This window comes from Amphiura filiformis, chromosome 9 (assembly GCF_039555335.1).
Source record: "Amphiura filiformis chromosome 9, Afil_fr2py, whole genome shotgun sequence".
NCBI lineage: Eukaryota > Metazoa > Echinodermata > Ophiuroidea > Amphilepidida > Amphiuridae > Amphiura > Amphiura filiformis.
In genome coordinates this window covers 29,685,925-29,704,469 of record NC_092636.1, presented here as the reverse complement: position 1 = coordinate 29,704,469, position 18,545 = coordinate 29,685,925, and the positions used below count along the sequence as shown (strand labels likewise).

Below are 18,545 nucleotides of genomic sequence, written 5' to 3'. Positions count from 1 at the left end.
TCCTAACAAAATAATGATCTTAGATTACCTTGTAATACACTGAAATCAAATAGAATGCTTGTTCTTATACACTAATGATTAGTTGTGTAGCTCGCACTGTTTTTGGTTCTTTTTATTTATAGTTTTGTTTTTAAATTTAGAACCTAGGGTGAGAGTATTTCATGATTTGCCTTGGAATATTTACCTATTTATTACGATTATGTGGAGTTACTGGTATGTGCAGGATGCTTTTTTGATTCAACTATTTGTGGATTATTAGAGGGAGAGCTTGTAATATAAAAAGCAATATTGTAAACAGCCTGGTAATGATAATTGTTTGCAGACACTGAATTATATGTACATAAAATGCATAAACAGAAAAGCCTCATTGTCTTGTGTATTTCTTAACGAATATGAGTCAATTGTCATGACTTAAGTACAAGTAAGCCATAAAATTTCTTGAACAAATCAGACGTCACCATGGGATTCCTTGACTCATTTCCTTTCCAAAAATGTATAGTTTTATATACTTTGGACATGCAATCCAGAAATAATGATGCTCGAAAAGGTCCATGTTCTCTTGCATTACTTTGGCCGTAAGGCAATTTTGAATACTTTAGTATCACATGTTGAGAACTGACTGTTTTTATTGTCAATATTCTCTCGGTCGGGCTGATGTCACAAAGGGGAAATAGCCTTTTAAAACCAGTGTACGCATGTGCAGATCCCCATTCTCGAGCTGGTTGCTATGCGCATGCTTGTGCAAAGGGGACAATGTTCCCGGATGTCCGACCGAGTGAATGAGTTTGTTTCAAATAAAACCATGTGATTCATCCTTTATAATTATTTTTTTAACATAAGGCATTTATAATGTTGATTGCCGGAGACCCCCTTTAAGGGGAACTAAGTTGTGGCTCCGATAATTCATATATTCTTAAAAGAAGCTCGGCAGATCAGGGATGTAAGTTTTCAGGATGTTTACAGAATTCAGGTTTTTTTGTAGTCCAGATTTACGCAATTTCTGTTATTTTCAGCCTGTTTTGGGGCTTTTTAACCCGAATTTACACGCTTTTCCCCAATTTTCAGGGTTTTCTCTTCTGGCTTACAACCCTGGCAGATTTAAATGGCAGGTCTATTGCAAAAACAACATATCATTGGCAAGCTAATATGATGAAAATGACTCCTTTTTTGAGAAAATAAGACGTTTAAAATTGATATTCCGCAAAAACCAACTTAAGCGGTGAGTTCCTTCGAACGAGACGGATTTGGCCTAGAAAAACAGTGACGTCATGAATTGAGATTGAATTGAGATGTGCCCGCTTTGAGAAAAGGGACTATAAACGCTCTCAATGGACAGAACGTATACTGTTGTTCACAGAAAAAAAATTACAAATTCAATGGTTGTTGTCTCGCCTGAACTTTGTTCAGGATGGGACTTAGTAATCACTATTTCTGTCTGTCCGTCCGTCCGTGTGTGTGGATGTGTGTGTGTGTGGATGTATGTGTGTCCGTCCGGAGCTGTATCTGGGTAACCGTAAGACTTACGGCGACGCTACTTGGTGGGAGGAAGGGTATCCAAGTTTGCTCCGTAACCGTATGTTTTCGGTGAAAAATATGCAAATTAACATAGCTAATTTGCATAATTTATCTGAAAATCAGCGCAAATTGATAGCGGAGTTTGTGGACAGACTATCTCAAGATCCGTCGGGCGCATGGTAGCGAAACCTGGTGGCAGCTATGATACACATCTGCTGATCACCTGATTAGTTTTTCGCTGAAAAGTATGCGCATTTAGTTGTTAATTTGCATAATTTATGTAGCGATTCTACAAATATGGTTGGAAATCTGAAGAAATCCGCCTTGTGGAGCTGTATCTGGGGATTCGAAGAACCTAAGCCCTATGACCCGATTCGATTTTCAGCGCAAAATATGGTAATTAAGTACCTAATTTGCATAATTTATGCATAAAATGCAAAAACCTATTTTCTCAGAGACTAGGGGTCGCACATTCTTCAAACTTGGTGGGTGGGTGCATCTTCACCCCAGACATAACAAGTTTGTGTTGGTTAGTGCGTCAAGGTCACCCAAGGTCATCCAGGGGTCATCTGAGGTCAAATGACTAAAAACTGTCGTATGGGCATGAAACTTGGTGGAGTACGGTCAACATAATGTGGTAGGGGTTAGTATGACCAGAGGATGCACACTAGTACCCCCCCTGTGGCCCCTCCCACACACTCAAAGTTGAGGGGGGGTCAAAATTTAATGAAATATTGTTTTTATATTGCGCATTACATATATCAATTTCGGTCGTGTAGGCCAAGTTATTAGGCCAAAAAAAGACTTTGAAGAATGTCTCTCATGTACAAAAGTATAGGAAACTGAATAATTAAAACCACCTTTTTAGGGTGAAGGAAGCATTTTTTCAAAAAAATGTCTAAAACAGGTTCCCTAAGCCCTATGATGATGAAACGTGGCACACCGTCATCATCCCTATATCTTCGTGTTAAAAATTGCCATGATAGTACGATGAATCCTCACGTTTTTCAACAACTACGCATGGTGATTTTATTCGAGATAGGCCGTGCAACTCAGGCTAAGCATACAATTTGAGATTTTGAGCGCCTGCCACACTGTTTCTATTCTATGTTTTACGATTTTCGCATGATCAATATATGGCTGGCCGTAACCGCCTAACGTGGAGCTGCTCTGGCGTAGCTTACTTTTCATGAGCTAAATTGACCAATCATGTTAGATCTTTTCATTACGCGGAGCCAGTGGATGCATCCTCGTTCCAGAGAGAGAAAACTCTTGCCAAAATTAATGTTTACTATGGGGATTTTAAATGAATCGATTGTAAATAAACCACGACCAGTTGTATGTACAGGATCAATACCATTGTTTGATTAGTGTATAGTCAATGTTACCTTGCATGCATGTGTAATGTGTGTGGCGTGTTTGTTTGTTTGTTTGTCTACCGTGTGTCAGGCCAGGATCACTGACACCCACGGTACTGATACTCTCATACTATCACGGTGATCATATTGTTGAATGTTGTTGACTTAAAAATAATCATGATGCAGTCATGTCTACAGTAGAACTCACCACGACCTTTGAAGGACTTAAACCCTATTAAAAGCTATTAAACCAAGATAACACTCAATGAAAACGGCTCAACTATGTTACATCAGATCTTCTCTGGTTAAATACACACTGCACTTGTGTCTGTTTTACCTGTGCAATGAGCTGGTATTATAGTTTCAGTTGGGTGAACGATTATAAAGCTTAACGCAAAGGTAACAATACTGTGGGCTTTTGTTTACGAAATGAGACAATAGTCTGCTTATTGTTAACCAGCGTTCTTGTAGATGATAAGCTTAATGACTTAACACGGTTTAGAAATAATTTCTTCATATTTTTTGGTACAAAAGTACCAATATTTCCAAACACCTAAATTAGCTAAAAATTTAGGACATGTTACAAAACTATATTTTCTAGAATTTCAGAGAATACTTTAAATATTGGCGGTTATTTTTTACACAGTAGTGACGCGTCAACTAGGCAATGGCCTATACTTCTAACATACACTATTTGTAGAGGTCACGCGTCAATGGTGAGCGCACTGAGTATTGTGTATAGGAAAACGGACAGTAACTACAGTATGTATGGCCTACTACTAGTATATAAAGTAAATCCGAACTGGTTTGCAGTTTGCTGAAGGTCGAATCCGCAGGGACACCGCGCAAGTTATACAAATTAGCTCCCGGCGATACACTGCAGATCACAGAACTGTGTGCATAGTTTACCACCACTCTGCCTAGCTATATAGTTATGTACAATACTGTATGAGTTTCTTATGAGTGCATGTCCATCTTAATAATAAGTCAGTTCGTACTTTTCATAAACTACTTTTTGAATCATAACTTTCGTGACCGAGGATATCTTGCAACCACGTGGCTTCGTCTGGCAAATTCTTAATGAATAAATTAAGCTTCACGTAATGAGTAAGTCGTACTTAATTAGTCAGTTTTACCTCCGAGTAATGAAAAACTCTAACATGATCATGATTGGTCAATTTGGCTCCACGGAGCAAAAAAGTCAGCTACGCAGTAGCAGCTCCACGTTAATGGCGGTTGCAGCCTACTATATCAGTATCCCATATGATATTTCTATTGCAAGAAAATTTTATTTGTTGTCAGGTTTTATCTTAAATACACTAACTGGAAATTAAATACACTAATTAGTGAGGACCGGTATTTTGCTGTGGATATGTTTAACTGCAATTTGCGGGTAAAAAAATTGAAATCCTGAGTAAAAATTTTGATCATATTCAACTCTTTGAGAAAAAATTTATATAAAAGAATGCATGTAAAATCCAGCTGCAATACAATGTACATTATTGACACACTATCACTCTCTTTATATACGGCAATAATAGAATATCGATTCAATCGAATTGAATACGATGCTCAGTTTTGAGTTTGTAGTTGACTACTAAGCGACCTAAGCGATTGATTGCTAGCCAATCAGATAGAACTCCTTTTCTTGCGTTCGGTGAAATACCAGTCGCCCGTCGCTCACCAACGGAGTATTAAATTTATATTTATCGAATAGGAAGTCGACACTGTGCATGGTAGGGGGTAGTATGACCAGAGGATCTCAACCCGATTCGATTTTCAGCGCAAAATATGGTAATTAAGTACCTAATTTGCATAATTTATGCATAAAATGCAAAAACCTATTTTCTCGGAGACTAGGGGTCACACGTTCTTCAAACTTGGTGGGTGGGTGCATCTTCACCCCAGACAGAACAAGTTTGTATTGGTTAGTGCGTCAAGGTCACCCAAGGTAATCCAGGGGTCATCTGAGGTCAAATGACTAAAAACTGTCGTATGGGCACGAAACTTGGTGGGTACGGTCAACATAATGTACGGGGTAGTATGACCAGAGGATGCACACTAGTACCCCCCCCCCCATGTGGGCCCTCCCACACACTCAAAGTTGAGAGGGGGGTCAAAAATTTAATGAAATATTGTTTTTATATTGAGCATTACATTTATCAATTTCGGTCGTGTAGGCCAAGTTATTACGCCAAAAAAAGACTTTGAAGAATGTCTCTCATGTACAAAAGTATAGGAAACTGAATAATTAAAACCACCTTTTTAGGGTGAAGGAAGCATTTTTCAAAAAATGTCTAAAACAGGTTTTATGTCAAAAATGGTCTCTTTTGGGGTGCTACATCGAGTCAAATGTTCACAAGATTATTTCAGGGGTCATCCGAGGTCACCCAGGGTTCATCTAAGGTCAAATTACTAAAACTGTCGTATGGGCATGAAACTTGGTGGGTACAGTCAACATTTCGAGTACAATTTTCGGAAGGTTATTTCAGGTTCATCCGAGGTCACCCAAGGGTCATCTGAGGTCAAATTACTAAAACTGTCATATGGGCATGAAACTTGGTGGGTACAGTCAACATTTAGAGTCAAAGTTTCGGAAGGTGATGTCGGGGTCATCCAAGGAGACACCGGGGGCATCTGTGGTCACATTACTAAAAACTGTCATATGGGCATGAAACTTGGTGGGTACAGTCAACATTTAGAGTCAAAGTTTAGGAAGGTAATTTAGGGGTCATCCAAGGTCACCCATGGGTCATCTGAGGTCAAATTACTAAAAAACTGTCGTGTGGCCAGCCGAGACCCACCAAAATTTAGGGATCAAAGGTCAAATTCAATATTGGTCCAAGCAAGCTCAAATTGAACAGGCAAATCGCCATGGGTTGTTGCAGGTTCATTTACTTCTACCAAAAGTAATCGTAAAAGCAGGCGATCGCGAAAGCAGGCGAGACTCGTGGTTCGAGAACCGCCTTGTTAAACATATGGATAAAATCAGCCGCTTCTTTTTTAGTAAATTGTGATATTACAATTCATATATGTATATCAATATCATGAGAAATATTGGGCCTAAAAAATAAATAATTTGAGCTTAGAATTTCATCTGCATATAAACCGTGTTAAGTCCACAAACTCATGTAGTTATTATAGTTTCAGTTGGATGAAAAGCAAACGTATAGTAACAATACTGTGTGGGCTTTGTTTGCGAAATTAGAACAAAAGTGTGCATATTGTTATGCAGCATTGTTATGGTAAATGAAAGTACAACTCATTGTTGCTAATGTCAAACTTTCGTCAAAGTGATTGTTATTGTATGATGAGAGCATGGTATAGTGTCCGCTTCATTTACCTACGTCATCAGCCAAAGCGGGGAGAACATATACGCTTCATACGGGGAAGAACACGCACGAGGCTGAACTTTACCCACACAATTTCTCCTTTTTCAGGAGAAATACGCATAAAAAAATTGCAACAAGTGTCAACTTGTAATGTAATAATTATTCTCTTCGAATAGAGATAAACTTGTTTTTGCAATAGACCTGACCTTTTATTTGGTCCAAATTGGTAAAAAAACCTGGATGCTCAATTTCTTTCTGCAACCATAATGGGCTGAATATCACTAACCGCATAGTCTGAGGCAAGATTCATTATTGTTAAGGTTAGTGTTAAGAGTCCGGGTTATACTAGTCATAGTATATCCAGGGTGCCCGCACCTTGAAAGAAACCGTTTAAAGTTGAATCCGAGTCCATAGTACGAGTGAACTCTCAAACAAAGTAGGCAAGGCCTATTCATGTGTTTGTTAAGGAAAACCTGAATGCTATGGACTCGGGTGCAACTTTTAAAACGGCCTCTTTTTTACATAACCATTGTGACTGAACGCAATGTGTGACGCTATGCACAGTGTCAACAGCCAGTGTTATAAATATAAACTTAATACTCCGTTGGTGAGCGACGACAGGCGATTGGTATTTCACCGACGCAAGAAAAGGAGGCCTACCGTATCTGATTGGCTAGAAATCGATCACTTTGTCGCTCAGAGGTGTAGTACAAACTCAAAATGGAGACATGTATTCAATTCGATTGAATCGATATTCTATTGTTGACGCAGATAAAGAAAGTCGATAAATGTACATTGTATTATAAATACAGCACCTGGGTTTTACACGGGTTCCTTTGTATAATTCATTTCTCAAACAGTTGAAAATATCACAATTTTTACTTTGGAATTCAAAACCTTTACTTATAAAATGCAGTTAAAGATATCCACAGCAAACAGCAAGGCCCCGCTAATTAGTGTATTGCTTTTCGAGTTAGTGTACTGGAAACAAAACCTGCCGTTTTACCTGAAAACAAATCAAATTTTCTATAATAGTATAACACCATATGTAGTACTGATCATGCGCAAATCGTAGAATAGAAACTAAGCGGCAGGCTCTATGTCATGGTTATGCGCATCTCATATCATGTAAATGGTATGCTTAGTCTGAGTCGCTCGGGCTATCTCGAACAAAATCGCCATGCGTAGCTTTTGAATAATGAGAGGATTCATGGTGCTATCAAGGCAATTTTTGACACAAAGATATAGGGATGATGACGCAGTGCTATGTCTGCTTTCTGAAAATTTTAGTGATGGCAAATTTAAATGTAAGAACAGTAGAAAATGATGCAGATTTATACACTTTAAAAAAAAATAGAGCATTCTCTTTGGTCCATTGTGATAAATTTAGACCGGCAAAACCTTCCCTGAATTCTGAAAGTATTGCACACCGCAAGTGTTTGAATTTGTCAGTATACCTGGTTTGTGTACATGTACAAGGTTTTGGCCTCAATGTCCTGCTTTCTGACTTTTGTAGGTTGGCAGGTCTGAAAAAGTATTTGGGGGGAACTTATTAAGTTGTGTACCCTGTATAACCATGACCCAGGGGTACTCAAGTTTGGTTTTGGTAGGGACGGCTGCTGAGACTTTGAAAGTGGATCCATAAATATACCAATTTTTCAAGAAATTAGGACCCATTGATATACCAAAAAGTCAAAATTTTCGGCCAAATTTAACCCAAATTGTCTTAGTTTTTAAAATGTTCCCAAAATTTTGGGAAAATTTTGACAATTTTGGCTAGATTATTAAGGAAAAATTGGGCTATTTTCCGAAAAAAATGGGAACATTTTGAAAAAAGGACCCATTCATATACCAAAATAGGCTTTGAAAAAGGGGTCATTGATATACCAAAGGCTGAAAATGCTACCCATAAAATAAACTCGCAAATGTGACGCACACGTCATCATCCCTATATCTTCGTGTTAAAAATTGCCGTGATATTACGATGAATCCTCACGTTTTTCAACAACTACGCAAAATGATTTTGTTCGAGATAGGCCGTGCGACTCAGGCTAAGCATACAATTTGAGATTTTGAGAGCCTGCCACACTGTTTCTATTCTATGTTTTACGATTTTCGCATGATCAATATATGGCTTGCCTTACTCGCCACAACGTGGACCTGCTACCCGTAGTTTACTTTTGACCAATCATGTTAGATCTTTTCATTACGCGGAGCCAGTGGATGCATCCTCGTTCCAGAGAGAGAAAACTCTTGCCAAAATTAATGTTTACTATGGGGATTTTAAATGAATCGATTGTAAATAAACCACGACCAGTTGTACAGGATCAATACCATTGTTTGATTAGTGTATAGTCAATGTTACCTTGCATGCATGTGTCATGTGTGTGGCATGTTTGTTTGTTTGTTTGTCTACTGTGTCAGGCCAGGATCACTGACACCCACGGTACTGATACTCTCATACTATCATGGTGATCATATTGTTGAATGTTGTTGACTTTAAAATAATCATGATGCAGTCATGTCTACAGTAGAACTCACCACGACCTTTGAGGACTTAAACCCTATTAAAAGCTATTAAACCAAGATAACACTCAATGAAAACAGCTCAACTATGTTACATCAGATCTTCTCTGGTTAAATACACACTGCACTTGTGTCTGTATTACCTGTGCAATGAGCAATGAGCTGGTATTATAGTTTCAGTTGGGTGAACGATTATAAAGCGAACGCAAGGTAACAATACTGTGGGCTTTTGTTTACTGAAATGAGACAATAGTCTGCTTATTGTTAACCAGCGTTCTTGAAAACGAGAAGCTTAATGACTTAACACGGTTTAGAAATAATTTCTTCATATGTTTTGGTACAAAAGTACCAATATTTCCAAACACCTAAATTAGCTAAAAATTTAGGACATGTTACAAAACTATATTTTCTAGAATTTCAGAGAATACTTTAAATATTGGCGGTTATTTTTTTTTACACAGTGGCGTCAACTAGGCAATGGCCTATACTTCTAACATACTAGAGGTCACACGTCAATGGTGAGCGCACTGAGTATTGTGTATAGGAAAACGGACAGTAACTACAGTATGTATGGCCTACTACTAGTATATAAAGTAAATCCGAACTGGTTTGCAGTTTGCTGAAGGTCGAATTCGCAGGCCACACCGCATAAGTTATACAAATTAGCTCCGGCGATACACTGCAGATCGCAGAACTGTGTGCATGGTATACCACCACTCTGCCTAGCTATATAGTTATGTACAATACTGTATGAGTCCCGGTATGAGTTTCTTATGAGTGCATGTCCATCTTAATAATAAGTCGGTTCGTACTTTTCATAAATTACTTTTTGAATAATAACGATCGTGACCGAGGATATCTTGCAACTACGTGGACGCTTCGTCTGGCAAATTCTGAATGAATAAATTCGCTTCACGTAATGAGTAAGTCGTACTTGATTGGTCAGTTTTACCTCCGAGTAATGAAAAACTCTAACATGATCATGATTGGTCAATTTGGCTCCACGGAGCAAAAAAGTCAGCTACGCAGTAGCAGCTCCACGTTAATGGCGGTTGCGGCCTACCATATCAGTATCCCATATGATATTTCTATTGCAAGAAAATTTTATTTGTTGTCACGTAAATCACAGGTTTCGTTTAAATTAACTACCTGGAAATTAAATTAACTAATTAGTGAGGACCGGTATTTTGCTGTGGATATGTTTAACTGCAATTTTGATGTAAAACATTTGAAATCCGCTGTAAAAAATGTGATATTTAACTCTTTGAGAAAATATTTATATAAAGGAATGCATGTAAAACCAGGTGCAATACAATGTACATTATTGACACACTATCACTCTCTTTATCTACGGCAATAATAGAATTTCGATTTCAATCAAATTGAACACATTGCTCAGTTTTGAGTTTGTAGTTGACTACTAAGCGACCTAAGCGATCGATTGCTAGCCAATCAGATAGAACTCCTTTTCTTGCGTTCGGTGAAATACACTCGCCCGTCGCTCACCAACGGAGTATTAAATTTATATTTATCGTATAGGAAGTCGACACTGTGTGACGCCCCATGTCAAAACCAGACACTTTTTGGCAGGCGGGTTATCAATTTTGAGGTTTTTACAAATATAGAGATATTTTGCTCCACAACACCGTTTTCCCCAATGAAATCACCCCCCCGGGCAGATATTTGGCTATTTCTCCATTTATGATCCTGCCCAAAAGTGTCTGGTTTTGACATGACACGTCACAAAATATCCTCATGTGAACAACTTGACGCAAAGACGACCAAATAGACTACCAAATGAGACATAACCACATTCCAAAATAAGAATTTTAAAAATATAATTTCATTATTTCATTAATCATATAGTACAAGTATATTTGGATAAAATAAATGAATATAATCTATTCTAAATAAAATTCTTTATTGATATTAATTTTACAATCATGTTTTGTTTTTGAACAATCTAAAACAATATTAAGTTATTCACATTTAATATTTTTGGCAGCAAAAGTGTGTACTGTAAATATGGAAGTGTGGTTCTGATTGGCTAATTGAATCATGGCATTAAATATCGACACCTCATGCACTGCACCAGCCGCATAGCAAACAGGGCTAGAATTTTGGCAAAAATCAGTCGATTTTGGCTAAGATACTTGTAAATCGACGATTCCAGAAAATACAGCATAAATTTTTGGAATTAAAAAATTACCTTGATTTGACAAAGAATAGCTGAAATCCTAATCTTTTAATTAACTGGCAATAAAAGTTCAATTTTAATATTTTTGTAATTTGAGGGAAAAAAAACACATGTAATTTTGCATGTTTTAATACGATAGGAGTCACAAAATTCACACAGGCTTGCGAACAAGTCTAAGCATTCATTGAGTATAGGGTAAGAGTCAACTCAGTTTTAATATTTTATATTATTTTTGATAATTGGTTATGAAAAAGATTAGAAAATGTGTTTTCCGAAATCAGAATGCACAATTGAAAATTGGTCTTTTGTAGTCTGGCCCTTATTTCCAAAATTGACCAAATATTAAAATTTGATAAAAAGAAAAACGTTTTTCAAAAATTAGAATGCCTAACTTGAAATTAGTCTTTGTAGACTTTATTTCCAAAAATTTACCAAATATTAAAATTTGACGTTCATTGCCAGTTACATATAGAACAAACTAAAGGATTAGGATTCAGCCGTTTCATTTGGCAAAATAGGACAATACTTTTTTAATCCAAACAAATTAGCGCTGTTTTTTTGCCAATTATAAGCGAAACAAAAAATAGCAGAAACCACAGTTTTACATACAAACAACAAGTACTTCACATTAGGCTACGCTTTTGTTACTTGAAAAAAAAAGCACTTTTCCCGACCGACCGACCCAACTTCTGAAAGTGATCTATGGACAAGCAAACAATTAATTTTTGGGGCCTTATCTGGTCCATGGAGGCCAAAGGCACAAATTTGAAATTGAGATTAAAGCCAAAAATATGGAGTAAAAAACAATAAAATACATAAGAAAATACACATCACAAAACTTCTGAACTTAATTAGAACCAAGTATGCTAGACCTTGGTGTTTTAAAGCCATAATGTGTGATTTGCTTCACAGCGACGCCCTCACTTTTACTCGGATTTCTACTTTTTGTATAATTATAATGCCCAGTGGTATACTAAAATACCACGTAAAAGACTAAGCCTGAAGTGCTTTAATAACAGAACTTTAAAATTGAACTCTTTATATTAGAACCGGGTCAACCCGGTTTTATTCAGAGTTCATCGATCGAGTGCTTGCTAACATCTCCCGTGGATGTCAGCATATGTGTGTATTACGCCGAGCGCGATGCTCGTGCAGTATTACATGTTACGATCGGCGAAAGCGTAGTACACGCATTGTAGGTGCTGGAATGAAATCGCAATTTTCTTCGCTATACCTCATTTGTTCGGCTCGAAATTAAAAGGGGATAATGTGATCAGTGAAAACAAACATTTAAATAGAAATCTATTCTTTATGCAAATCACAAATTATTGCTTTAAGTAAACACAAAAAAGAAAGTCTGCACTTCTGTAGCCCATCCCACACGGAAACATGATCTTGTTCTGACAATTTGATTCATATAAGGTTGAGTGCAGAATCTTGTTTAATATTTAAACATTAAAATTTATACTATGTATTTTTGAAGTTGTGAAATAAATGTTTCTTGAATTGTTTCTTGAATTGAATTTGATACCAAATTTGCTACCAAACACTATAAATTCAGTTGACAAAGATTGATACCTGGTGCATTTTCAAAAGTTGTACACACAAAATAATAATAATGATAATGATCTTGCAGTATATTACCAATTACAGGGGTGTGATTTAAAGCTTGTGAAATATCCTAATAGTAGAAAATCCTAAAAAACTGCATAAAATTGGTAAAATACCCCCAAACAGGCTGAAAATCACTAAAATTGCACATGAAATTGGGCTAAAATACCCCAAAACAGGCTGAAAATCATTAAAATTGCATGTGAAATTGGGCTAAAATACCCCCAAAATGGGCTGAAAACCGGGGCTGAAAATCATTAAAATTGCGTAAATTTTGGCAATAACAAATCCTGAAATCACATCCTTGCAATTATTATATCAAGGTCATTCAAACAATTCTACCTCAAAATCTCATAATATCTCATCATGTGGAATGGCTGCCGTATGTCAAATTTTGAAATTGCATTTGCAGAGGAATCCAAAACCTGACAATTTCATCATTAGGGTATAAGGTCTTGAGATTGCTCCTCATGTGATTAAAGTCACTCCTGGAAGTCCTATGACCCTAAGACTTGACACCTTGTGCTTCACATTTTAACTGACACACAAGGCAGCTATTCCACATGCAACTTTCTTGCACTCACATAATCATATCTCAACTGCTCAGTGCCAGAAGTGGGTAAGTACAATAGCTGCCCTGTGATTTGGCAATTTACACACAGTATATTGTACTCATCTACACATGGCAGCTATTGCACACTCATAATCTGATGTTCTCTCTGATTATTAACCTGCATCACTTGTACTTTGGTTTTAAATATATTTTTATATTATGTACAACAGAACCAAGTATCAGTGCACCAAAAATGGAGACATTTTGTTCACAAATTTATAAAGGCACAGGCTGTTAATATAAATATATTATATTCATTATTATTGCAGAATTGAAAATATATTATATAATCATTCAAATTCAAATACATACACAGTACACACACCCCCACACATAATGTGGAAGGCACTCGGAAAGGCACATGTCATAACATTTTTGTACATCTTTGGGTCAATCCTTCATGTAATTATTTTGTGTATTATCCTAACCCTAACCCAAATCTTAACCCTAATCCTAATCCTAACCCTGTGTAAAATTACCTGAAGGATGAGTAACCCATCATTGGCTGCATAAGGAAGTGTGGACAGAGAAGTCTTCTCTATTTCCTTACAAAATATTAAAGTTTGTTTCATGTAGGTGCATGGCTCAAGAACCAAAACACAAAATGTATTTTTAAATTTTCCAAAATATGCCCCATGCTCATTTTGATTGTGTTAGTCAATCATAAAATATGTTCAGTACAAAAGTTTGTGCAGCACTGGCTGTTATTGCATCTTTTGTATAATTTTTTGAAATGTTTATCCCGTCTTGTTTTTTGCATGAAAATGACAATTTCACTGGACTTTTCAATAAAAAACAAACCAATGCAGTTGCTCAAAAAGAAAAACGACCTGAGCCTACAAGAAACAAACTTTTTTCTTTTGCCTTGCACTAAAAGTTTACATACTATAAAAACCAATTATTTGGTATTAATTATTATGCAAATCCAAGGGATTGTGAATTTTAAAACGCTTTTAAAAATGATTGTGAATTTTAAAACGGTTTTTAAAATGATTTGTCGCGAGTGAATTTAATTATTGATTTATGGGTGTCAACTGCAGAGAACTATTTCCAAATTTGCTTTAAAACTTTTAAAATTTCAGAATTGAACATTTCCATGACCATATTTGGATGCATTAAAATGAGTACAAATAAGCCCAGTATTGTTTCTGTGATTAATTCTAGATATATCTCTTGATATTTTGAGAAAATATCTCAAAGTTGGACTTTGGATCCCCAACCTCGCAAGCGTGACCAGTCACCACATCAACAACAAAAATGGGAGGGGAGGGTGGGAGTTGATTTGCAGCAAACTGCCTTTTCAAGATATGGATAAAATCATGTACGTGAAATTTTTTTTGAAAGGAACTGTGTTTGTGCCTTGGTGCATTATAAAATTTGCGACAGTAAAATTTAAAATTTTTTAAAATTTGAAGAGCGCCCTCGCAGCTAATAAATCGCTGAGGTCATGCAATGGACGTCATTCTAAAATGTTTTATTCAAAATTTCAGATTGTGTCACAACTGCAGCACCTGAAATCTTGATATTTGCAGGTTATTAGCTAAAGTAAAAGTACATTTAAAGTTGTGTAAAAAACAAAATTTTGAAAAACATTGAGGGCGTCCTCCCCAGATAGTCTCACAGAGGAAGTTTTTTGGGATAGAATCAACAATTGGGTAATTTCTCCATTTCGTCACCCTCATGACCAAAGTCTCACAGATTTAGGCAAAAAATCATAAAAGGTACTATGACGGTGCTCTCTATGGTAATTATTTTGTTACAAGGTGGCAATTGTTAAAAGATTGAGTTTTAATACCAACAAAACCTCAAAAAACTGATTTGGGCAATTTAGCTATGAGGGTTATTTTGAAATACTTCAAGTGTGGAAGATACGTAAAGCCATTTACAGGGGAGTATGGGTTTCAAAATAATGAACCCCAACCAATTCCATTTGAAAAACTTACTCCCTCTGTGGAAGGCTTAAATCTTCCACAGGGGTATGGCAGATTTCAACTGAAAATAGCCTAATGAACACAACCGTTCTTTAAAATCCCATTCACCAATAGTGTAAAAGGGGAAATTTTCGCAGGATTTAATTTTCATGAAATTTTGCGATTGGACCTCTAACCACGAAAAATAACACCTTGTGAATATATGCAACAATATATTACAAGTATAGGACAGGACCTCGCAATCGCAAAAATAACATTCGCGAAAATGTCTCTCTTACTCTAAAATCTTACTCTAAAAATAACTGCTCGTGAAAATATTCCCTTGTACAGTACATTAATTATAAAAAGCAGCAACGATTTCTTGTACAGAAATCACAGTGCCGACGACAAATCCAAGTAATCCAACGATGATAAAAGTGAAATTTCTCAGCATCCGTAGCCATATTGTCCAATGTGAGTGTCCTTTATAAAAGAAGGTGATCTCCTCCAGCAGTGGAGGGAAGATTATGGCTAATGCAGCACCACTGAATGCTCCAATCAAGGAAATGAAGAGGGAGAGCTGAGGAATTAAGATGGCTAACGACACTGTGATGGAAGCAAGAATAAATACACAAAGATTAAAGACTATTATAATGACATCTATCTTCTTGAAAAATTGTTAGCTCTATAGTTTATACTAGTACTAAAATAGTTTTTCTTAATTTGTGTACTGTCTGCATACTGTCTACCAGTGTTTTAAATAAGCAAAAAAAAGCCCTAGGCCATTTGGCATAGACGTAGATCCAGGGGGGGATAAATCCCCCCAATATTTTGCCAGGGGGGATGGCCCATACAATCATCCACCCAATGTTGATGCCAGAATATGGGTTTCTGACCAAATTCACCTCATATTTGCCCATTTTAGCCCCAAAAGTGCAAATTTGTGTGCACTTCGTGCGCATTTATTTCACTTTTGCACCATATTTCATCAGATAAGCTTAAAAATAGCAAAATTTGTTGCGCGCTTTGCACACATTTGTACCATAAACTTATTCTGTTGCCAAAAGGTGCTGGATTCACTAGAATTTTTTCCAACCCCAATATAATACCCCCAATATCAAAAAGAAATCTACGCCACTGCAAATTTGGGCCCTTGCTTTCAAAACTTTAGGGTCCTTTTTTTTCACAGGCCCGAATAAATTTACTGATATCTATAGGAAATCACAACTCTAAAGTTTGTTTGCTTTATATAAGGCGAAAAAATAAGACTCATAACAACGTGTATTGATATAGATTGGCATGCACACAGTTGGGCGCAATGCTTACGCTAGTTGTGCGTTGCGTAATGCGTGATTGGCGCACGCTTATGTGAATTTACGCGAGCGTGAGTTGGGACTTTATTGATGCGCGCAGTAACAAAAGCCGAATATTTTCCGCCTTATATAAGCCGAACAAACTTTAGTTGTATCTATAGGAAATCACAATTGATTATAAAACAATAGGGAACACACACACATACAGGGGGTATCAAAATGGTTGGTGCTTATTGACAAGCTTGCATGTAACATTGGATCCTCTTGAAATGCCCAGGATTTATTGTTGTATGACTTTTCATAATATTCATCTATAAATAAGGTAGCTCCTGGGTTGCATTTTGTTTTGGTAGTCTTGTCCATAATCACTTGAAACTGATGGGTACCAATCATTTTGATACACCCTGTACTTCATTTTGTAGTATTTCTTGAACATTTTATTCACAACAAGGCAAGTTTTGCAGTACGGCAATCAGTGTCGATCATGAGGACTCATAAATCCGGTGCTCACACGGCAATGCATGTACATCGATGTGCAGCCAGAATTTCTACGGGCCCTTTGGACCTGCACAGATGCTTTTTAGCGGGCCCTCACAGATTTTCATGGGCTGAGGGTCTGCCTTATTTGAAACGCTGCTATCTACAAGTTGACTACAACTATAACCCTAACGTGCAAAAATCAAACAATTACAAGGAAAACCATGTGTATGCATGCCATCCCATGTGATGCTATGACCATGATGCAATACGCACAGAATCGCTGGCTGGGCTAGCAAAACCCTTGTGGCGACCGGTCAGTGATCCTGTGGTTGGCATGCAAGGTGTCTAAGTGACTTTTTTGTTCATCTTCCCTCCTTTTTTGATTCTTCTTTGCCTTCCAATAGCAAATAAAACCCTGGGAGGGGGGTTAGAGTTAAAGGATTCTCTGATATATCAAGTTTTCATGTGATTTTACCATTGATGAAATAGAATAGTGGTATATAATGAATTATCCATATCAATTTATTTCCATGTCTGATTAATATTTCTGGCGTAGCTCGGCTTTGATCCTAGATTTTACTTCAGTGCACCATTTAATTCAGTTTCAGTGCTACTTCCTGGGGGGATCACTCATATATTAAAGTTATAAGCATCCGCGTGAAATAAAACACAGATTTAGGGTTGTTTTGAAAAGCAAAACGAGGATCCGCGGATCCACAATTAGGGTCTCAAAACACTCATTTTACTCAAAGAAGGGGTGGTTTTTTTTAAGGACGATCCTTGTTTAGGGTAGTTTTTTGAAATTACCTAATTAACAGACATTAGTGGTGACATATTTATCAAGTTATTCAGCACAAAAGAGTGGTTTCTGAGCAATTTTACTAACCAGATTTTTAAAAAAATCGGAGCTGAATTAAACAGCACCAATTTTAAGCTTAGGCCTACCGATATCATCACTGTCACTGACTGAATGACACTCTACCGACACACGCAATGTCTATCCTTGTTTAGAGGCAAATTTCAAACCAATTTTTCATTAGGGTGTTTTTATATTGTCTATCCTTGTTTAGGGGTAAATTTCAAACCAATTCCTTGCTTAGGGTGTTTTTATTTGAGTAAAATCCTTGTTTAGGGTTAGTTTGACAATTTTTCGACATCCTAGCTTAGGATCATTTTTGAAAGTCAATTCACGCGGATGCTTACAACTTTCATACATGAGTGACCCCCCCCCGGGCATTTAGTTCAGTTTCAGTACCACTTACTTGTAACTAATACTATAACCAATCTGAATATATATTCTCCAAGTAACTGGTAATTCTCAGATGCTATTCTGTTCTTGATATGAGGCCACAAAATCTCTATTGGCACATAAAACTGAAGACCATACGAGATGTATATGGCAAGTACAAACAATACTTTCACAAAAATATATAACCTGAAACGAGTCAAATAAATACATACATTAATATCAAAAATATCTATGAGTGGTTAAAGGTGGGTGGTATAATTGTATCACAAGATGTTTAAATCCGAGGCCTAAAAAATTGTTTGATTGGCATAACATAAAAAATAGGGTAGGTAAGTAGGGATTTTTTTATCCGCTTGCCCAATCGACACAGGTCTGCTTTTTAATATACTTTTTAAAGACGGTACACAGATATTGACATGACAGTTAAAATATGTGTATTGA

General features: G+C 36.7%; 1 protein-coding gene across 1 annotated transcript in view; it reads right to left on the bottom strand.

The window, feature by feature from the left end:
- Positions 1-12,083: 12,083 nt before the first annotated feature.
- The window catches only part of LOC140160840 (proton-coupled amino acid transporter 1-like), a 37,694-nt gene continuing 31,232 nt past the window's right edge, over positions 12,084-18,545 (bottom strand). Inside the window, exons 10-11 of the mRNA XM_072184157.1 lie at positions 18,118-18,290; positions 12,084-15,668 (exon numbers count right to left, since the gene is read on the bottom strand). Of these exons, the coding sequence (XP_072040258.1) occupies positions 15,418-15,668; positions 18,118-18,290 (424 nt within the window). The 3' untranslated portion in view covers positions 12,084-15,417. The remainder of the gene's footprint in view (positions 15,669-18,117; positions 18,291-18,545) is intronic.